Source organism: Bos grunniens, chromosome 4 (assembly GCF_055505025.1).
Source record: "Bos grunniens cultivar Pamir isolate PY7600 chromosome 4, Bosgru_T2T1.0, whole genome shotgun sequence".
Lineage (NCBI taxonomy): Eukaryota > Metazoa > Chordata > Mammalia > Artiodactyla > Bovidae > Bos > Bos grunniens.
This window is the reverse complement of record NC_141168.1, coordinates 107,053,106-107,074,095: the sequence shown is the minus strand read 5'-3', so window position 1 is coordinate 107,074,095 and position 20,990 is coordinate 107,053,106. Positions and strand designations below refer to the sequence as shown.

Here is a 20,990-nt window from a genome sequence, read left to right as displayed (position 1 = left end):
TGGCTTCCTCTCTCGCTTTAAATATTTTCCTTCATTTCCTCCCATTTGCAAGGCCTTGTGTGACATTCCATCAGGAAGTAAACTTTCCAAGTACTGTCATGTTAGAGCCTTAGGAGAGAACTGATGTGGCCTAGAGTGTTAACAGGAGTGCTCTGTATGATGAGAAATGTATGTTTTCTTTGCTCTGGCCAGATTTTTCTAGACCAGAAAGCGAAGGTTTTTTAAATATTAGCATGTAGTATATTTAACAAAGTGCTTACTGAAAATCCCACAAAATATGTCTTTGCTGCATATTTTGAAAGCACCGAGGCGCTCACCTTGGTTTGTGTAAGCATTCAGCGGTGCATGTTATACTTTATTTTGGCTGCCGTGATACGTATCAGGAGGTGGCTCTCTTTGGACTCCCGGTGAAGTTGGCAACCCGTCCACAAAGCCGGTCCAAGGATAGGGTGACTTGAGTGAGTTCTGTACGAGAGCCCTCACTGTCTGCTATGCAAACACATTCTGCATTCACAGGTCAGCTCATCACGCCTACTGGCGGTCAACCATCCCCAGCCAAGTTCTCATCATCTGCTGCTTGGATTAGGGCTATAGCTTACCTTCTGACTGCCTCCCTCATTCCAGGCTCTCCCACTCCCTTCCAGCTCCATACTGCCTCTGTATTCTTAAATAAAATTAAACATTGTCTCTTGCATTTTTAAATGCCTCCAGATTCTCTGCAGGGTCAGGTGGCAGCAACAATTTTCATCAAGGGTCAGGCCACCCCTTAGGTGTATCAGAATGTGCATAAAGAGCTGGCCAAGAAGGAGAGGAGTGAGGTTTCAAAAGCCATATTTGGCGTTTCCAGTGTCTTGGATTCCTTTTGAAAATTTAAATAATACTTTTGGGTTAAATCAGATGTATATTTATTCAATGGAGAAGGAAATGGCAACCCACTCCATTATTCTTGTCTGGGAAATCCCACGGACAGAGGAATCTGGTGGGTTACAGTCCATGGGGTCAGAGGAGTTGGACATGACTCAGCGCTGAAACAACAACAGATGTTTATTCAAAAGGGGGATACTGATCTCCAGAAAGAAGTCCAAACTTGTTCTGTTGTTTAAGGAGCTATATAATGTTGTTTGAACTAGCTTTCCAGAACCGTCACCCATCTTGCTTTTGCTAGTGTTTGTTGGTGATGGACAGGGAGGCCTGGCGTGCTGTGACTCATGGGGTCGCAAAGAGTCGGACACGACTGAGCGACTGAACTGAACTGAACTGAACTTGACATTGATGGTACTATCAAGAGTAGGTCTTTGAGGGACTTTTCTTCTGGTTGTGGAGATAAATGCAGAACCGAATCTCAAGTGGTTTCTTGGCTGTGTTATCATGGAGATCCAAGGGAGAACAGTGGAAGGTGTCCATAGGTCTGCTTGGGACGAGGTGTTAAAGCTCTGGAGTTGCATCGTGAAGAATTAGTAGTGATCACCTCCTGGACACTGGAGGGAAGACTGGTAGAAAGAAAAAAATGTGTAGTGCCTTTGAGGTGTGTACCTACTGGGGTTTTGGGTGATTGTGTGTTGTTCAGAGTGCAGGTTGAGGTGGAAGAAATAAGAAGTTGTGGGGTTTTATACTGCAATGTATAGGGAACTATAGAATATTTTTGGTGGGGAAAGGATACATAGATGTGTTTTTTTAAAAATAAAAATGAAACTACTAGAAACACAGAGCAAGACTTGTAGTTTTAGAGAGGCCAGTCAAAATACTACTATAATACTCCAGGTGAGAGATGGTAATGGCCTGGATCGGGGCAGTGTAGAAAAGACAGAGGCAGATTTAAGACAGATTTTTGGAGGAAGGATTGAACAAATGTAGAGACGCCTTGTTATAATCTCTGCTGAAAGAGTTAAAGTGAGTACTGTGATATCTAATTGTGAGCCCATATGTGAAAGGTGTGCAGTTGGTGCGGGGAATGGAGAATGTAGTCAAAGGAGCTCTCAGCAGAAGGTGGGGGTTCTGCTTGGAATATGTGGAGTGTGAACACGTTGGGGGACATTCGCGTTGAAATGTACAACACAGAATCTGGAGCCTAGAGGGGATATCTTGGCAGGAGATACCCATTCATGAGTGATGATGGAAGTGAAATGTGACTCTTTCTGACTCCGTGAACTGTATCCCACCAGCCTCTTCTGTCCATGGGATTCTCCAGGCAAGAATACTGGGGTAGGTAGCCATTCCCTTCTGCAGGAATCTTCCCGACCCAGGGATTAAACCCGGGTCTCCTGCATTGCAGGTGGTTTCTTTACCGTCTGAGCCACCAGTAAAGACAAATGTAAATATTATCCAGAGTGACATCTGACATGAGAAAAGATGAGGCCAAAGACAGAACTGCAAAGAATATCTTCATTAAGGTAAATTATTTTTAATAAATTTTAATTTGAGAGATTAACTCTGGTTTTCTATAGAACATGTAAAATATGTTATAAAAAGAATCCCTATCTGAAATGGCTATACATAGAATTGTATAAAAGTGGCTAGGGCATTTGACATTAAGTTAAGGGCAACACATCTAAAACACAAAGAAACAGGGACTTTCCTGGTTGTCCAGTGGTTAAGCTCCATGCTTCCACTGCAGGGGGCATGGGTTCAATCCCTGGTCAGGGAACTAAGATCCTGCATGCCCTGTGGTATGGCCAAAAAAAAGAAAAAGAAGTAAAACACACAAAAAACAAACAAATGAAGAAAGACCCTTTCTTTTAATCTCTCAAAGTCTTTTCACCAACAGTAACATGGTAGTAAGTTTGATTTAGAATTGACTCAATGTTCTTGCCATCATCCCTTTTATCTTTTGGAAGCTGGTGTTCTATTCATTTCTAAGCCACTAATTATTTGATCAATTCCAACATTCACAGTTTTTCACATTAGAATTGATGCTGTGTTACAGTTTAATTAGCAGCAATCAATTTTCTTAGCAGTACATGACTTTGGCCTGTTCGATTCGAAGTCCTACGGTGATTGCTTTGTGCGTCCCCCTTTCGTCAGCAGCAGAGTGCCATTTGGAGTCAAGGAGGATGGAGTGAAATGGCCCACTATGCTCCCTCCTGTCTGTCTCCCCCTGACCAGACTTAGCCGTCTTCCATGAACCTGCAGACCCCTTGTGAAAAGCCAGGAGCAGGGCATCAAGGACTCGGGGCAGGCATTCAGACCCTCTTATCCTGGGGTTTTTGCAGGTCCTGAGAGAGCTGGGGAAAGCAAGAACCCATCGGCCTCATAAAACACAAGCCCTTCTCTTCACAGAGGGCTGCCCCGTGTCACTCAGGGTTCTGGTTGCAAGCAGCAGGCACTGAATCCAGGGGGATTTATTGGAAGAAAATCTGGTGCTGACATCACTTCTAGTAAGATTTATTGGAAGGAAATCTGGTGCTCACAGAATCAACAGGAGGCAAAGGAACAGGCTTGGGAAAGGGCAAGACCAAGGGAACCCAGACAGACCATGGATCTCTGGAGCAGTCTGGCTAGGATGTCAGACTTGGCTGGCTGCACGCTGCCCCTCATTATCCTCGGTGCCCTCTTGGCTTTGCCTCTTGGCCCCAAAGACAAAGGTCCGGTTAGGAGCATTCGGTCTGACTGCCCAGATCCTGCCAGTGTGCTGGTCACCAGGAAATGGAGAGTAGGAAATGTCTCTCTGGGGCTTCAGGATGAGAAAGTAGGGTCCCAGCAAGGCACCAACGCAGCAGTGCTGCCAGGAAAGCACCCCCTACCACCAGACAGAAAAGGGTCTTGGTGTTGTATTACCAACAATGACAAACGGCTCCTTGCACTTCTGTCCCAAAGTCTCAGATTTGTGAGGTCATCAGAAAGTTAAAGTGTTAGTACTCAGTTGTGTCCAACTCTTTGCGACTCCTCTGTCCATGGGATTCTCTAGGCAAGAGTACTGGAGTGGGTAGCCATTCACTTCTGTAGGAATCTTCCCCACCCAGGGATTGAACCCAGGTCTCTTGCATTGCAGGCAGGTTCTTTACCATCTGAGCCACCAGAGAAGGCCATCAGAGCAGCTCGATAGTCAGACAACTGTGGCATATTCAGACTGGTAACATTGGCTTCATTCTTCACCACCAAGTGGAAGAAACTTACCTTTCTGGAGCCCATATACAGGGTCAGGCCCTAGACTAAGTGTGTTATATTCAATTTCGGTGAATGTGCAAATTACTCGTGTTTAGACCTCAAGGATATCTTAAGGAAGGAGGACAGTAGTTACCAAACTTTTTTCCAACTACAGAGAAAGAAAGCAACAACTGCAGAGGGTAGAATTTAGCTGCTGAATAAAATAATGTCTAAAAGATGCCATTGTTTGAAATTAGTCTCGTAGACTGACAGGTAATTAACTTCTGCCAGTAGTTTAATTAGTCACCCGTACCTGGTACAGAGACCGCACATGTGTGGGAATTTCCCCCCCCTCCAATCACAGAGGAAATGTAGCTGGGTATGAACTCGTGGCACAACTCATATATCCGTAGTCCGTAGCAGTTCTACATAAATCCTTTTCTTTAAAGTTATTTAGCCGTTTTGAAAATGGTTTCAACAGAAGTAATTCCAATTGCACCAGAAAGGAAACCAGAATCTTAAAGAAAAATATACTGTCTTTGCTGAGCAAGGCAAACATATCAGTATGCAGAGAGACAAGCCCGTCTCTTGTGTTTTATTTCCTTAACAAATCCACCAAAACACTTACTTTCTGTCTTTAAAAAGCTGATAGACAAAGAATTCTGTGGCCGTTAAAAATTAATGCCTACAACTGGTTTGTAACCAGTTTAAAACAGTACTGTTTTTTAAAAATTGTTTCTCTTTTATTTACCGTATCTCATTATGGGACTTTGCACATATTATAAACACAATAAATATTTGTTGGGGTTTTTAAAAACTCATTGAAAACATATTCTCTGGGGAAGTGTTTTCTATTTAAAGACTTAGATAACCTGCTATTTCCCCACCTACTTCAAAAATAAACTAACACACTTCTATTACAAACCTACCCCATTTTATAGCCAGGCCCTTACAGAATAATATATTTCCAAAAAGCTCTAAGTGGCCACTTTCTGTCATGATGTTTCTTTTTAATTCTTTCGGGAGTTAATGTTTAAAAATCCTTGTGTCTGCGAAAGATAGGAGCTTGATGTTGTTTAAAGCTGTCCAGTGCAAAGTCATTTGGTGAAACTGACTTCATTTTAAGAACTAAAAAAAGTGAGCCTAAAGACTAGGTGGTTCTCCAAAATTAAAACAAAAGACTTGCTTTTGCTTTGCTTTTTAAAACCTCTTTAAATAATGTGAAAAAAATCCACCAATAAAAGAGCATTGCTTTCAAAAAGAAATAATAGTAGTAATTTTCTTCTTAATGAAAAAAAAAAAAAAAAAACTCGGTGATTCTAATAAAAGCACAATTGTTTTTTTCTATATTCAGTGGAACCAGGACTAAAGTAATTTAGAACTTGAGCTGTTCTCCCCTTTGGGTCTATGGAGGGAGGTGGAAGAACCTATGGGTTACTGGTTTTACTTCTCTGAAATCTTCACTTCTCAGCCCTGGACACCTTTAAGTTTTTGCTCAGCGTGGCCTTTCTTGAGCACGTTGTTTAAAAATTCGCCTCTTCCTCCCCTGATCAGCACGCCCAGTGCCCCTCCCAGCATTCTCTGTCTCCCTCCTAGTTACCTGACTCAGTGTATGTTTTGTTTGTTTATTTGCTTTCAGCTTCTTTCTGCTCATTCACGGAAGCACCATGGCATGAGCACAGATTTTTTGGGGGGGGAGGGTCCCTGTCCTCTGCCTGGCCCATAACGCACTTTGAGTGCTCCCCAAATGTTTGCTGACATACAAGCGCAGGCAACACTCGCTTGTAGATTTCTCTGTATGGATATTTGCAGCTCTCTTGGTGGTTTAAAAAGCAATTTCACATTAGTAATTTTATCTGTTTATTCTTATGATAAATTTGTGTTTTGAGAAAAGGTTATTATCCCAAGTCAGCAAATGAGGGAAAGGGCCTCAGAGAGTTCCTATGAATTATGCTAAGTGAGGGGCTAGCAAGTGGTAGACTCCAGCCTTGGACTCAGACCGATTTCGTGCCTTGAAATGCCCCTACCACCCAGGTTGTGAATCTGTCTCTCCGAAGGAATACAGCAAGGCCTGTAATAAGTATTGCTGAATCAGGTCTCAGGAGAGTGGATTCCACAGAGTAAGTAAGAATACAGAGTGGATGGATAACATGGGTTGGGAAGATCCCCTGGAGGAGGAAATGGCAACCCACTCCAGTATTCTTGCCTGGAGAATCCCATGGACAGAGGAGCCTGGCAGGCTACAGTCCATGGGGTCCCAAAGAGTTGGACACAACTAAGCAAGTTCCACCCTCATAGTCTTGATATACATGCCCTGTGTGCTGTGTGTGGTGACCTCTGGAAATCAAAAGAGCTCTCCATGCGATGTCCACCTCCAAGAGCCTCCACACACCCCTGCTTGCACTGCAGCTGAGCAGCACACCTTCTGCGCTTCAGGCATCTCTCCACGACATTTCTGTTTCATGACAGCTGTGGGTAGGGAGGCAGTGCACCAACTGGTTAAAGATCAGAGATCTCGTTACACACAGAACCAGGTAGAACGTGAAGCTGGACATGGTTGGAAGACTTGGGGGGAAATTACTCTGTCTCCTCACCTATTAAATTAGGTTGGTGGTACCAAGTTCTGATATATAAATTAGATGATGCAAGTAAAGCATTCATCACTGCTTTAGGTGTGATTATTGTGCAAATAGATGGGGGGGGGAGTGGAAACAGTGTTAGATTTCATGTTCTTGGGCTCCAAAATCAATGCAGATGGTGATGGCAGCCACGAAATTAAAAATGCTTGCTCCTTGAAAGAAAAGCTATGATAAACCTAGACAGAGTATTAAAAAGCAGAGACATCACTTTGCTGACAAAGGTCCATATAGTCAAAGCTATGGTTTTTCCAGTAGTCATGTATGATGTGAGAGTTGGACCATGAAGAAGGCCAAGTGCTGAAGAATTAGTGCTTTTGAACTGTGGTGTTGGAGAAGACTCTTGAGAGTCCCTTGGACTGCAAGGAGATCCAACCAGTCCATCCTAAAGGAAATCAATCCTGAATATTCATTGGAAGGACTGATGCTGAAGCTGAAGCTCCAATACTTCAGCCGCCTGATGCAAAAAGCTAACTCATTGGAAAAGACCCTGATACTGGAAAGGTTGAGGGCAAGAGGAAAAGGGGATGACAGGGGATGAGATGGTTGGATGGCCTCACTGCCTCAGTGGACATGAGTTTGAACAAACTCAAGGAGATGGTGAAGGACAGGGAAGCCTACTGTGCTACAGTCCATGGGGTCACAAAGAGTCAGACAGGACTTAGTGACTGAACAACCACAATTGTGTATCTCATTATCTCTTCTACTAGATTATAAAACCATAGAAGTTAAGGCACGTCACTGGCTTTATTAGTTTGCCAGGGCTGCCATAACAATGTCCCATAAACTGAGCAGTTTAAACAGTAAATATTGAAAGTCTCACAGTTCTAGAAGCTAGAATTCCAAGACCAAGGTGTTGGCTGGTTGGTTCTGATGGCTGTCAGGGAGAATCTGTTCTGTGCTTTGCTGGCTGACTTTGGCACTTCTTGGCTTGTAGAGGCAGCCCTCTAGTCTTCACCTTCATCTTCAATGGTGTTCTCCCTGTGTGTGAATCTGTGTTTAAATCTCCCCTCATTTATGAAGACGCTGGTCATGCTGGATCCGGTGCCCTCACTGCTCTGGCACAACCTCATCTTAACTAATATACCTGCAGGGACACTAATTCCAAATAAGATTGACATTCTGAGGTCCTGGAGGTTTGGAAGTCAACATATAAATTTGCGGAGGGGAATATAAATTCAACCATAACATGGGATTTGGGACCTTCATATCTGTTGTATTTTACTTCTATTTAGAAGTTCCAGGGAATGGCTCTGGGACCCATTGGACTTGATAAAGGTCTCTAGAAGGTTCAGAGATAGAGCTCCTTCCCAGCTTATTGGTCTTTTGAAAACTGCCTCTCCATCGAAGGTTTACCAGAAGAGAAACTTCCTTCCTGCTAGTGCCTCCTTGGGCTTTGTGTTTGATCTTTGACTCAGGAAATTATAACACATCAAGGTGAATATTTTGCTCAGGACTTTCCAAGCTGGTTTTTAACAGACAGGTAGTGGTAATATCTTTACATATAAAGATTTAGGTGTGTTATTTATAGTTTAACATGTTAAAAGGTTTATTCATCTAAGTATCTGGGTAACTCAGTGTACTTATCAAAATTTTAAGTGAATGTCTTTGTCTCACAGGTATGTATTAGTAATAAATGTGTTAAGTGTTAGTAATAAATGACAGTTTCCCTCAAAGGCATCTTAGTTTCCTTCTGATATGTATATAGTGTGATTATAAAGAAATGAGTCTGGTTTCACAATCTACACAGCTGCATATAGATTGCTATATTCCATTGAAAATTTAAATGAGATATTTCCAGTATCTAAATTGTAATACTGTACTTCACACATCCATATTTTTAAGATGGATATTCCCTCCACAAATCACTTGCTTAATACAGCAGAACTTTTGGAGTTGCTTTTCAGGCTACATTTGTTTGGGCATTTAAACATGCACTATATAATACATTCTCTAAATGGTTGGAGCTGAAAGTTTGAGTTGTTATAAATGTCAGGATTTGTTGTGATGGAAATAGGACTCTAATGTATAGAAAGTCTGCAAATATTTGTTGAATGACTGAATATATGAGTGAGTGAAGGGGTGTGGAGGAAGTGGAGGCATTTCTTTTAAACTCCGCTTGAACCAAAGGAATCAGTAACCTGTGGTGAATATGATCCTGAAGAGTGAAGGTAATATATTTAAAAACCATAGAAGTGAGTTTTACTTGTTTATATTGTCTTCTTCCTGTAAGTTGGATGTGGTCGTGATACTTTGTCTTGTGCCCCAACCCTCTACCCTGTGAGTGATGTTTTCAAGCACTCTGCAATGGAAGGAATCTCCAAGAAAGGCAGTTTCAGGGGAAAGAGATGCAAGGGATGCACATTTGCATAGGGCAGGAAGGGCACGGGAACATCTGGTGGTGGTGGCTGACTCGTACCATTTGTTAGCACTCATTAAATTCACATTAATGCACGAGCTGCTCTGAATGTGTAAATGCCATTTCAGGTCAGTTGTTTTCTCCCAGGTCAATGGCAATGACTTTGGGGGGCCCTGTCCTGGTTGTTTCCTTGCCAATGGCATTTGACCTGGGGTCAGACCTGTATTTAACCCTTTCCTGTAGGTCAAAACCAAATCAACGGGGTGAGGATGAAACTGGAAATGAGTGGTCTGTACAGCAGGTGTCCCCTGCGGAGAATGTGCCGCAGGTGGAAACAGTTTAAGATCTGTTCCTGGCCCATCTCCGAAGACGCTTCAGAGGTCAGAGATGCAATTCCAAGACATCCATGTGGCGGGGGAGGCCTGGGGATAGATGGAGCAGGTGCTGACTTGGAGCGGTTTCTCAGCAGCGTGGTGGGGGGACTTTCAAAGAGACCCCTTCTGGAGATAATGTATCCATATATTCATGAGCACATATCTCGGGCATCCATCGTGGACTGATTTACTTAGAAGTTGCCCCGAATGATTAGAACTTTACCCTCTGCCCCTACCTCCCACCAGCAACCAGAGATTTTGATTGGAAGGCAAGACTATAATGCATTTTTCTCTTTCTTTGTTCTAGAGGATGAGGATGATGAAGAAATGGTGGAACCTAAAGGGGACCAGGATTCAGAACAGGAAAATGAAGACAAAAAGCAGGAGGTGAAGGAAGGTACGGTGTGGGAGAGAAATCGAGTCATCGTTTTATTGTTTTTGTTTTTGTAACCAACAAAAGGGGGTATAGAGGTAAGTAAAAACATTAATATAGGCCTCCAGAATGGAAGTTTTCTGGGATTGTTCAGTACATTACATGTAGCAATATAAACTGAGTCCCTTTAGTTTTTGACCGACAGAAACAAATAAAATACAAGTCATCCACAATCCCCGCAAAATTCCTGTAAAATTATTACTAAATAGCAGTAAAACAAGATACTTGTTATCAATTGACATGTTACCTAGTTGACTCCATCCTATGTTCCCAGTAATAACAGGAAAGGAAAGAAGCAGATATAATTATTTTGTCAACGAATTCTGAGGTTTATGCATGCGTGCTATGGAGAAACATTAACCATGATCATCACTGTGGTGCATGCATGCTAAGTCGCTTCAGTCCTGTCTGACTCTGTGCGACCCTGTGGACTGTTGCCCACCAGGCTCCTCTGTCCATGGGATTCTCCAGGCAAGATTACGGGAGTGGGCTGCCATGCCCTCCTCCAGGGGATCTTCCCGACCCAGGGATCGAACCAGCGTCTCTTCTGTCTCCTGCGTTGGCAGGCAAACTCTTTACCACGAGCGCCACCTGGGAAGCCCAGTCATCACTATTGACTATGCTATAAGTGTCTTCTCCACGCTCTGCCCAGATCAGCAGCAGCCTCTACTTGCTCCAGTAATAACAATGACTAATATTTAGTAAGGGCTTACTAGGTGTTTGGCTGTGTCCTTAACACTCCAAAGATATTATGCACCCTTTGCAACACCCTTTTGAAGCAATATAAACTGGGTTCCTTATTGTCTCTATCTTATAGATAGAGAAATAGGAAAAGAGAGGTTTAAAAACATACCCTGTATACATAATGTATAGGTACCTGGCCTCTGCTTGGAGCTGATGCCAAAGCCTATACACTTCCCCATGGTGCCCTCCTCCTGTAATAGCACAGGATTTCAAAACACAAGAAAGCAGGAATGTAAAAAGGATAGAAAGGGGTAGGCCAGAAATACTATAGCTGATGTTTCCTTAAAAATCTAATTTTGTGGGCTTTTTGAGATTTTCAGCCTAAGGAGAAAAAGAATTTGAGATCGTCATTCTTACTGAGATATGGAGTATCTGTGAGACTGGACTCTTGCACATTTCCTACTAAGTGTCCCAAGTTTAGAGCAACAAAAGTTTAATTAGAAGCTCAGTTTATTTTATTTTTATATTTATTTATTTTTAATTGATGATTCCTTTACTGTATTGGTTTGCTTTCTGTCATACATCAATTTTAAAATTTTCCATTTGCCTGTAACTGGCACACATGGTTGTCCCCAGGGACTTTGTAAGAGTGGGTATGTACTGGCCATGTGGACTCACCTCACCCTGCCCAGGCGTGAGGTGGCTTTTTACGGCCAAATTCTAGGGTATGGCTGTAGACAGGTAGTAGATTCAGCATCTTTAAGAGTGGCATTCACAGAGGGCCCAAGTTACGTTTTCTGAGAGATTGTAAAAGGATCTGATTGAAGCAATTTCACATTTAAACTCCTGCTAAGAACGTGGCTAGACTTCCCTGGTGGCTCAGATGGTAAAGAATCTGCCTGCGATGTGGGAGCCCCGGATTCGGTCCCTGGGCTGGGAAGATTCCCTGGAGAAGAGAATACCCACTCTAGTTCCTTGCCTGGAGAATCCCATGGACAAGAAGCTACAGTCCATGGGTCTCAAAGAGTTGGACACGACTAAGTGACCATCACTTTCACTTTCAAGAACATGTGTATATATTTAAGCTGGTGAATAGAATATCATTAACACAGGTGTAGCAAGAGACAAAATAAGTCTGAGTTTACTAAAATACTATTTTTTTTTACCAAAATATCCTTAAGATATACTGAGTGATAAGGAGCCAGGGTATATTTTTTGTGTCTTGGCACAGATTCCCTCCTGCCCCTCAACCCCAATCTCCAAATTGTCTTCTCTGGCAAAGCACTGCAGCCTCCTTCTTAAGTTCTGAGCAAAAACGCCCTCCAGTTTTAACTGGTGCTCATGCTTCATGGAATTGATTAAAGTCCTGTTAAAAGTCCAAAAGAAGTTTGAAAGTACATTTCCTGTTACTGCCGTGCTGTGCATCTTAGTCTCTATTAATGGCTTTTCTGCACATTAGCACATGATGGGTTAAAAGCATGTTTATGTTGGCATCAAACTCTTGCTGGCTATTTTTTTTTAAAGCAAGATAGTATTTTGCAAACTTTTAAAAGAATCTCTAGCAGATACGATCATGGCGCCATTCACACAGCTGCATGGTAGGCAGGGCTGTGTCAGCACTTCCATAGGAACCCTGAATTTCAGGGATTTATTACTTAGCCATAAACATTTGCTCTGGGCTGAAACTTGACATACACGGTTTTAAACCAGGGAACACATTTTTGAGAAATCTGGCCTTTTTTTTAGAATTAAAAAAAAAGTGCTGAGGGGAAGATGGGGAAAAAAAAAATCCGTGCTCACTAGCTTTTGACATTTTTACTCATGTGACATCAAAATGCATTAAACAGTAAAGAAATGTGGGTTCAATTTATTACTCTTCCCACTTGTTTTTTCACAAAAGAATTGGGAAAAGCAGCAAGTACCTTTTAGCTTTTAATCAAATTTTAGGAAATTTCTGTATGTGAGAGTCCTAGTATTTTCATGTTTAGAAATTTAAAACAACAGAATCAGAAACTTAGCTCTTGCGATTGCACATTAACTCATAAACCTCACATTAACTTCAGAGAAGGGCATCGTTCTTTATTCAGTTTGATTTTTCTTACTCTTGTTTTTGAACTGATTTCACTGTAAAATTCTCCAAGAACCACCATGCCTACTTAATCTGATTTAATATTTAAGTTATGTGGGTTTACTTACTTATTTTTTAACCTTTTGGATATATTTTGAAAAACTATTTAAAAGATATAATTTCTATATTGAAATTTAAAGCTACCTCATTGGAAAAAGCATTTCTGAAATGGAGATTTTTTAAAATTACTTTTGACCTAAAATGAGGTTGTAAAATATTCAATATAAATTGTGGATTTCACTATGGATTTTACATTTTTACAGAGAACAAAAAACCCAGGAACTCTAGACATCAAAAGATATAGTGTATAGTAAATAGAGTAAATCAAAAAGAAACTGAAAAAATACACATTCAGGTCAATAAGAAAAGCATAGCAAATAGAATAGGATCAATATGAGAAACACATAAAAAAGTATTGTCATATCCAAAACCCAGACAAATTAGTATTTTAGTAATAAAAAGAATACAAAATAGACCCTAAAATAAAATTCATACTTAAGTTTTTCAGGCTATGAATTCATAGAAATTGGGCGGTTTTCTAAACTTTGAATTTTATGACTCTAGTGCCTTGTTTTCATACTTCTTATTCAAGCTGAATGTAACTTCAGGTAAAGTTTGGTAAGTTTGAAATTTGTCCTGTTATTTGGATTATATGAAAGTAATATCTACATGGTCTACTTTTCCTGAAGAATCTTTATTTCTTAAGAAAGATCACTTTAAATGCATAAAATATTGTTAGCTCTTGGCAGAAATACTCCATGTTGCAAAAACAAACAGCAAAACCTGCTGTAATAGCCCTTTCTGCTTAACTTGTAAGAAAAATCAAACATTATTGTTGTCCTTGTTTTTCTCTGGTATGCCTGTTGCTATTAAATTAATTCCTGTCTTTTCATGCAGTGAAGATGTTGAAAACAATTCTTTAGGTTCCAGGGATAGGGGAAAACTGAAGAAAGAGACTTCAGAGAGAATTTGAGGTCTATCCTAGAGTCATTCTATTCTGGTTCAAATTGTTTATGCTTATATTTAAAATTTTGTGGACTGCATTAATACACTAATTTTCTTCTCGTGAAATACGATGTCTGGAGAGGTTTTATCTCCTGAATACTGATATTGCTTGTGGTTCCTGGATAGTCCATTATGTTTTCATTACATTGTAATAAAACATCAGTTTAAAGATTTTTAAATATGAGAGGTTTGGGGTTTTATCAAACATAACTATGGCTCTATTTAACTCCTAAGTTGAATATTATTTATGACTTTTAAAAAGTACTCATCTGTTATTTTCTGCTAACAAATCATGTCCTTTGATCTCTGTTGGACATCAAAGCTTAATATAACATATGTTCTTTGTTTTGGTTCTGTAGCAGTTTAGTTTCAACCCAAACATTGTATTGTCAAACATAATATCTGGAGAGGCTACTGCTTCACCTACCTGAACTTGGCTTCTGCAAATACACTTTGATCAGCCGTTTAGGTTTCTTTTAGAGAAGAAGTTGTATGTCTTTAAAGCTGAGATAAAAATGACAATAAACTACAGGGGAAAAAAATTACAGAAAATTACACAGGAACTATTTTTTATTCAAAGTAATGGACCTGTAAGGAAAGATACAGGTGGAATAAAAGTAACTCCAGAAGATAAACAAAATAGAATAGATATTTTTTATATATAAAAACAGGAATAATGGGGAAAAATTCCTATTTCTCTGTGTAATTTCAAGTGTGTTTCAAGTCATTCATCAGCAGTGACTAAAGTCAAATGAAGCGTTTTAAAATAAAACATTCTTCTTGACCTCGTAGTATTCTAGTTTAGCCCTGGGTGTTCTTTGGAAGGACTGATGCTAAAGCTGAAACTCCAGTACTTTGGCCACCTCATGCGAAGAGTTGACTCATTGGAAAAGACTCTGATGCTGGGAGGGATTGGGGGCAGGAGGAGAAGGGGACGACAGAGGATGAGATGGCTGGATGGCATCACTGACTCAATGGACGTGAGTTTGAGTGAACTCCAGGAGTTGGTGATGGACAGGGAGGCCTGGCGTGCTGCAATTCATGGAGTCACAAAGAGTCAAACATGACTGAGCGACTGAATTGAACTGATGCTTATTTATGTAACAGTAGTGACCAAAGATTGAAGGCAAAAGGAGAAGAGGGCAGCAGAGTATGAGATGGTTGGATGGCATCACCAACTCAATGGACATGAACTTGGGCAGACTCTGGGAGATAGTGAGAAACAGGGAGGCTTGGTGTGCTACAGTCCATCGGGTTGCAAAGAGTTGGAAATGACTGAGCAACTGAACAACAACTGATTGTTGAATGCTCAACTATTTGCTGAGCTTCCCCAGTGGCTCAGCAGTAAAGAATTCACCTGCAGTATAGAAGTTGCAGGAGACACAGGTTCAATCCCTGAGTCAGGAAGATCCCCTGGAGGAGGGCATGGCAACCCACTCCAGTATTCTTGCCTGGAGAATTCCTTGAACAGAGGAGCCTGGCGGGCTACAGTCCATAGGGTCACAAAGAGTCGGACACGACTGAAGCGACTTCAAATGCATGCAACTACTTGCTAGTGTGTTTATTTTTAACTCTTAAAGCAGACTTAAAGTTTAGGTACCATTACCTCATTTTATAGATAACACTGCTGCTTAGAGAGCTTTTACTGACTGAAGAATCCAGGTTAGCAAATGGCATAGTAGCTCTCGGATTCCAGGTTGATTTTGTAGAGTTCTGGTTATTAATGGTTTACACACAGCCTACCTCACTATTTGTCAAACCAGTGTCTGTGTGGCGTTTCTCAGCAGATGTTGATGAAGGTTCTTATAGAGTCCCAGTATACACAGGCGTATTTGGGGCTCTGGAGATTTCAGCAACAAAGAAATCCTTCTGCCTCTTAGAATCACTGGGGTGAACTGTATTTGGAGATTACCTTCTGCTTAGTGGATGAATCATGTTTTTGTTATAACATCACCTGGAGAGCGTTTTATAAGGTGCGAGCAGACTATGTCATGATCATTCACGTTTCTTGTTCAAATACAGACTTTGGAGTCTGTCTAGACCCTCTTTCATTTTGATTTGGGGCAGAGAAGAGTAGGCCAGAATCGGGGAGACATTCTGAACATTACAAGTTTGAGATCTACTTCCATGGCTCTGCAAAAAGACTTCCTGCCCCTTCTTTTATTTCTCTTATCCAGTGGGTCACCAGTTCTTATAAATTGTACAAGAATCTTCTCTCTTTCCATCCTTACTTTCACTGGTTAAGTTTAAACCCCCATTGTTTCATTTCTGAACTATTACCATATCTTCCCAATTGGTCTCCCCATTTTTTTTCAGGGAATAACTTTTTATGTTGCAGTGTACTTAAGTAACAGTGTTGTGTTAGTTTCAGGTATACAGCAAAGTGATTCCGTTATACATACACATGTATCTATTCTTTTTCAGATTTTTTGCCCATTTAGATTGTTCCATAATATTGAGCATAGCTCCCTGTGCTATACAGTAGGTCCTTGTCCAGGGCAATGGCTTCAAGATACCATTAGTCAAGTCAAATAACTCTTCCATAAAACCTTAGGCTGCAGGTGACTGCACCTAAGTGATCCCTTTGACCATGTAGCCAGGTGGACATTGGTCCTAGTTATGGGGATGGTTGTGGAAGTGTTTGGGAAAGCTTGTGGGTGAGTGATTCCACCCAGGGACCCCCATGGTTTTAATGCACTACCCTCCTCCTGAAGTTTAAACTTTAGGAGCTTCTGATCCTACTGAAGAATAATCAAACACTTATTGAAGTCTCTCTGCACGGAAGTTGAAATGGAGTTCCTGAAGAGCCACAAAGTTTCAGCTGACAGTTTCTGCCCTTAGGGATTTCTCATTCTGGGGGAGTTCCTAGTGCTTTGTTTGTTTATAGGTTTATGTAAACTTTGCTACTGAAGGAATAGTTTCTGTAACCTAATCCTGACTCCGAGGTGAGCTGACTTTCAGACACTATGACATATCGCTAGTTATTTAGTCTCTCTTGGCCTTATTTTGTATCTTCAGATTTAGCTTTATATGGTTAATCATGCCGGAAAGTAAGGCATTAAAACAATTGTGAGGTATCTTATAGCATTTATTTGTTTCATGTGTTTGTTTAAAAGCAGACGATATCTTGGGTAAAGGTGGGTTTGCAAGGACATGCTTTAGTTTTTGAGGGGAATTTATATAACAGTCTATCAACCTTATCAAGCAACTATCTAAAATAAAATGAATTTATCAGTAGAAAGAGCCAAGGTGCTATCTGAATCATATCTGAATCGTATTATGAAGGTGAAAGTGAAGTCGCTCAGTCATGTCCGAGTCTTTGCGACCCCATGGACTGTAGCCTACCAGGCTCCTCCCTCCGTGGGATTCTCCAGGCAAGATTACTGGAGTGGGTTGCCATTTTCTTTCTCCAGGGGATCTTCCCAACCCAGGGATCGAACCCTGGTCTCCTGCATTCCAGGCAGACGCTTTAACCTCTGAGCCACCAGGGAAGTGTATTATAGATAGTTCTTAATTATTTGGTATGTGCCGCTTAACCACAGCTTTACAACCTAATATACAAGGCAATGGCACCCCACTCCAGTACTCTTGCCTGGAAAATCCCATGGATAGAGAAGCCTGGTGGGCTGCAGTCCATGGGGTCGCTAAGAGTTGGACACGACTGAGCGACTTCCCCTTCACTTTTCACTTTCCTGCATTGGAGAAGGAAATGGCAACCCACTCCAGTGTTCTTACCTGGAGAATCCCAGGGACGGCGGAGCCTGGTGGGCTGCCGTCTATGGGGTCGCACAGAGTCGGACACGACTAAAGTGACTTAGCAGCAGCAGCATACATGGTTTTACAGATTTCTCTACTATGTACTATTTGAGCTGTTTTTCAAGTTCAGTTCAAAAGAAAGTAACATTCAGAGGGGATTGTTAAAACACACAATCATCTTCATTTGTAGTATTTTTTCAACTCTTCAAAATAGTAATTAATCCAGATATGATATCTTTTTGTAAAGTTGGCAATGAAGACATCTGCAAAAAACCTTTGGTGTGAATTTAGGAGTAATTTAGAATTAATCTTAACAATGGCTTATTTTACTGTGTCCTATTTCTCTTCTGATAAGCAGTGTCTTTCAAGAGTTGGATTCCTCTTGAAATGTTTTAATTATCCTTTTTTTTTTTCCTTTCCCAATGATCTCTTTTACATAAAAAAGCTCCTCCAAGGGAGCTGACAGAAGAAGAAAAACAGCAGATCCTTCACTCAGAGGAGTTTCTCATCTTTTTTGATCGGACAATACGGGTAATTGAAAGAGCCCTGGCAGAAGACTCCGATATCTTCTTTGACTACAGTGGTCGAGAATTGGAGGAAAAAGACGGGTTAGTTTCTTGTGTGCAGTTAAAATAAAAATACTGTGATAAGTTATCTGTTGCTTCTAAACTCATTTATGTTTTGAGTAGGCAAGTTGCAAGCCTGACAAATCAGAAGAGACTGAAATTCCAGAGCTGATCTTGCTGAACAGCTCTGACTAAGGGCTTTGGTTATGATTTCTGGCTTAGAGTTTCCCTGTAATTATCATGTGCTTCGGTGAAATGCTTTTGAACTTGATATCTGGGGGACAGTCCAGGTGATAGAGACTGGTAGAGTCATGTACATTGTCCTCTGAGAAAACATCCTTATAAGCAGTAAGAGGAGATTTACGTTATATCCAGGAGATGTAGTTTTGATGTCTAAGCAAACAGGAAGCTGAGGAAAATAAACATGATATCCAGGAGAACCTTAACTGATGTACAAGGCAACAGAGACTGGCAACTTTTTCCTCTCTTGATACCTAAGCTTATGTATATATGCCTTTTAGGAAACACATGTGCAGGCGTAAATTTACAGATTAAAAAAACTTGCCTATAAACCTATGGCCCCAAACAACTTGCCCTGTGACTTCAACATGTATATTGTCAACCATCTTCACATGGATAATAGGCACTTTATGAGCTTTGTAAAAAGACAGAACTGATGTTCAGCCACCAATTTCTCTTGGCCAGGAACAATAAGAAAAGATGAGATCCCCTGCCGTTTTCATCAGACCTGACATTTTACTACTTCTAAAATTCAAATACATTGTCAAAGGCCAACCTGTCGTCACTGAAGATGCTCAAGGCCATGTAAACAGGTTCGAGAAGGAGTTCTGAAAATGTTCTTAACAGTTGATAGTATTGATAGACTGTATCAAAGAGACAGTATTTTGAATATACATGTTATATTTGTTTAATTTTAAAAAGCCATTCCTCTCCGGCTCACTTAATATTCTGAGTCCTGTTTCCCTCTGGGTACCGGGCACAGTATTATCTTCGGTGTATGTACCTCTTGGGGCTTCCCAGGTTGCGCTAGTGGTGAAGAACCCGCCTGCCAATGCAGGAGATGCAAAGGACGTGGGTTTGATCCCTGGGTGGGGAAGATCCCCTGGAGGAGGAAATGGCAACCTAGTCCAGGATTCTTGCCTGGGAAATCCCATCGACAGAGGAGCCTGGCGGGCCACAGCAGTGGGGTCGCAAAGAGTCAGACACGACTGAGTGACTGACACTGTACTTACTTGTCTGAGTTTGCAAAGGTAGAGCTGAGGAAGAGTTAGCTAGGGGAGAAAAAGTCGTAATAAGTTAGCTCTGTGGAGCCCAAATACTTAGCCTGAGATCAAGTCACCCAATCGGACAAGTGGAGCAGGGTGCAAGGCAATAGAACAGAAAAATAAGGTGAGTGGGGAGGAATTCCTGAACTGAGGCCCAAGGAGCCTAGATAGCTTTTTATGTGGATCCAGTAACTGCTGATGCAGAACAAGTATGACCCAACTTAAACATGCAGTCTTGTGGAGCAAATGTATGATTAGTGCAGAGTTCTTCAGAGGATGGTCTGTGGCCAGTTGACTATCAACCAAAAAAAAAAACCACAAAACACCGGCCAAAGTGTAATCTTCCCCTGCTGCTGCTGCTGCTAAGTCGCTTCAGTCGTGTCCGACTCTGTGCGATCCCACAGACGGCAGCCCACCAGGCTCCCCTGTCCCTGGGATTCTCCAGGCAAGAACACTGGAGTGGGTTGCCATTTCCTTCTCCAATGCATGAAAGTGAAAAGTGAAAGTGAAGTCACTCAGTCGTGTCCGACTCTTAGCAACCCCATGGACTGCGGGCCGTCTGTGTTAAGTATACAGTGTTTGGTGAATCCCTCACCCCGCCCGCCCCTCAGCAGGCCTGTCTCACGGTAGAACTTTTCACTTGCTATTGCTGTGGTAAAACAGCAATTATAGGTAAAGTGGAACATGCGTATCACTTCTGGTCTAAGGCCAGATAAGTTGACACTGATGTCAAAGAATCTCCCAGTGTGCTGGGAGATTTCTTGTAAACTCTGCTTCAAGGCAGAACTTTTTAGGGGAAGGAGAATGCTTTAGAACTGGTCAGGATGGGAACCTGAAACAAATTTGACATTTCACACCAGGCTTGGAACAACATGTGGAAACCTCATCTGGGCCAGGTAAGAGAGAGCTTTGCATGAAGGAGACCACCTTTAGTGGTCGTTTATGATCAGCGTTTGCTCTCTGAATTGATGCTTTGGCTTCAGAGTATTGTGTGCCATGCTCTTGCCATTTCATTCTTTCAATATGAGCAGTAGAGATAGAACCCCACTTTGAAGCATCTTACTTGTCTTTGATCTTTCAACCCTCCTAGGGACATCCAGGCTGGAGCCAACCTTTCTTTCAATCGTCAGTTCTACGATGAGCATTGGTCCAAGCATCGAGTCGTCACTTGTATGGACTGGTCTCTCCAGGTAAGAATTGTTGTTGGGTCGGGACAAACTGGACTTGTGTTCGCATGGCATTTGTATTACAATAAGTAAGAGAGAATTGCCTCGCTACTTTGGATGTGTTCACTGACCCACAATTTTCTTGTATGCTATGGTTTTCTTTCTTATCTTGCTGAAGTTTCAGTTTAAATTTGCACTGTGTTATTCATATCCATTGAGTACTTATTCTGTGCCAGGTACCAGCCCAGGAGCCAGGCCATTCTTTCCATGAAGCCACTCTCACTAAGGTCACCAGTGATTTCCTATTTGTCAAATCCTGTGGATATGTTTAAGCCTTCATCTACCCTGACCTCTCTTTGTCACCCAGCTTTGCAAACTTCTAAAAATATTCTCCTTCCACTGAGTTCTACAACTCGACTCTCTTCTAGTTCTTGAACTCCCCTAAGATTTATTTTTTCCTCTTCTACCCTGTGATCCTCCTGGTCATGCTCTCAGTCTCTCTTCTTCTGGATGC

The 20,990-nt window shown here is 41.5% G+C and overlaps 1 protein-coding gene across 22 annotated transcripts in view; it reads left to right on the top strand.

The window, feature by feature from the left end:
• The window catches only part of DYNC1I1 (dynein cytoplasmic 1 intermediate chain 1), a 382,305-nt gene that overhangs the window by 216,258 nt on the left and 145,057 nt on the right, over window positions 1-20,990 (top strand). For all 22 annotated transcript variants that reach the window (XM_086397756.1, XM_086397763.1, XM_086397764.1 and 19 more), the window contains 3 exons: window positions 9,760-9,849; window positions 17,904-18,066; window positions 20,401-20,500. In XM_086397756.1, the coding sequence (XP_086253882.1) occupies window positions 9,760-9,849; window positions 17,904-18,066; window positions 20,401-20,500 (353 nt within the window). The remainder of the gene's footprint in view (window positions 1-9,759; window positions 9,850-17,903; window positions 18,067-20,400; window positions 20,501-20,990) is intronic.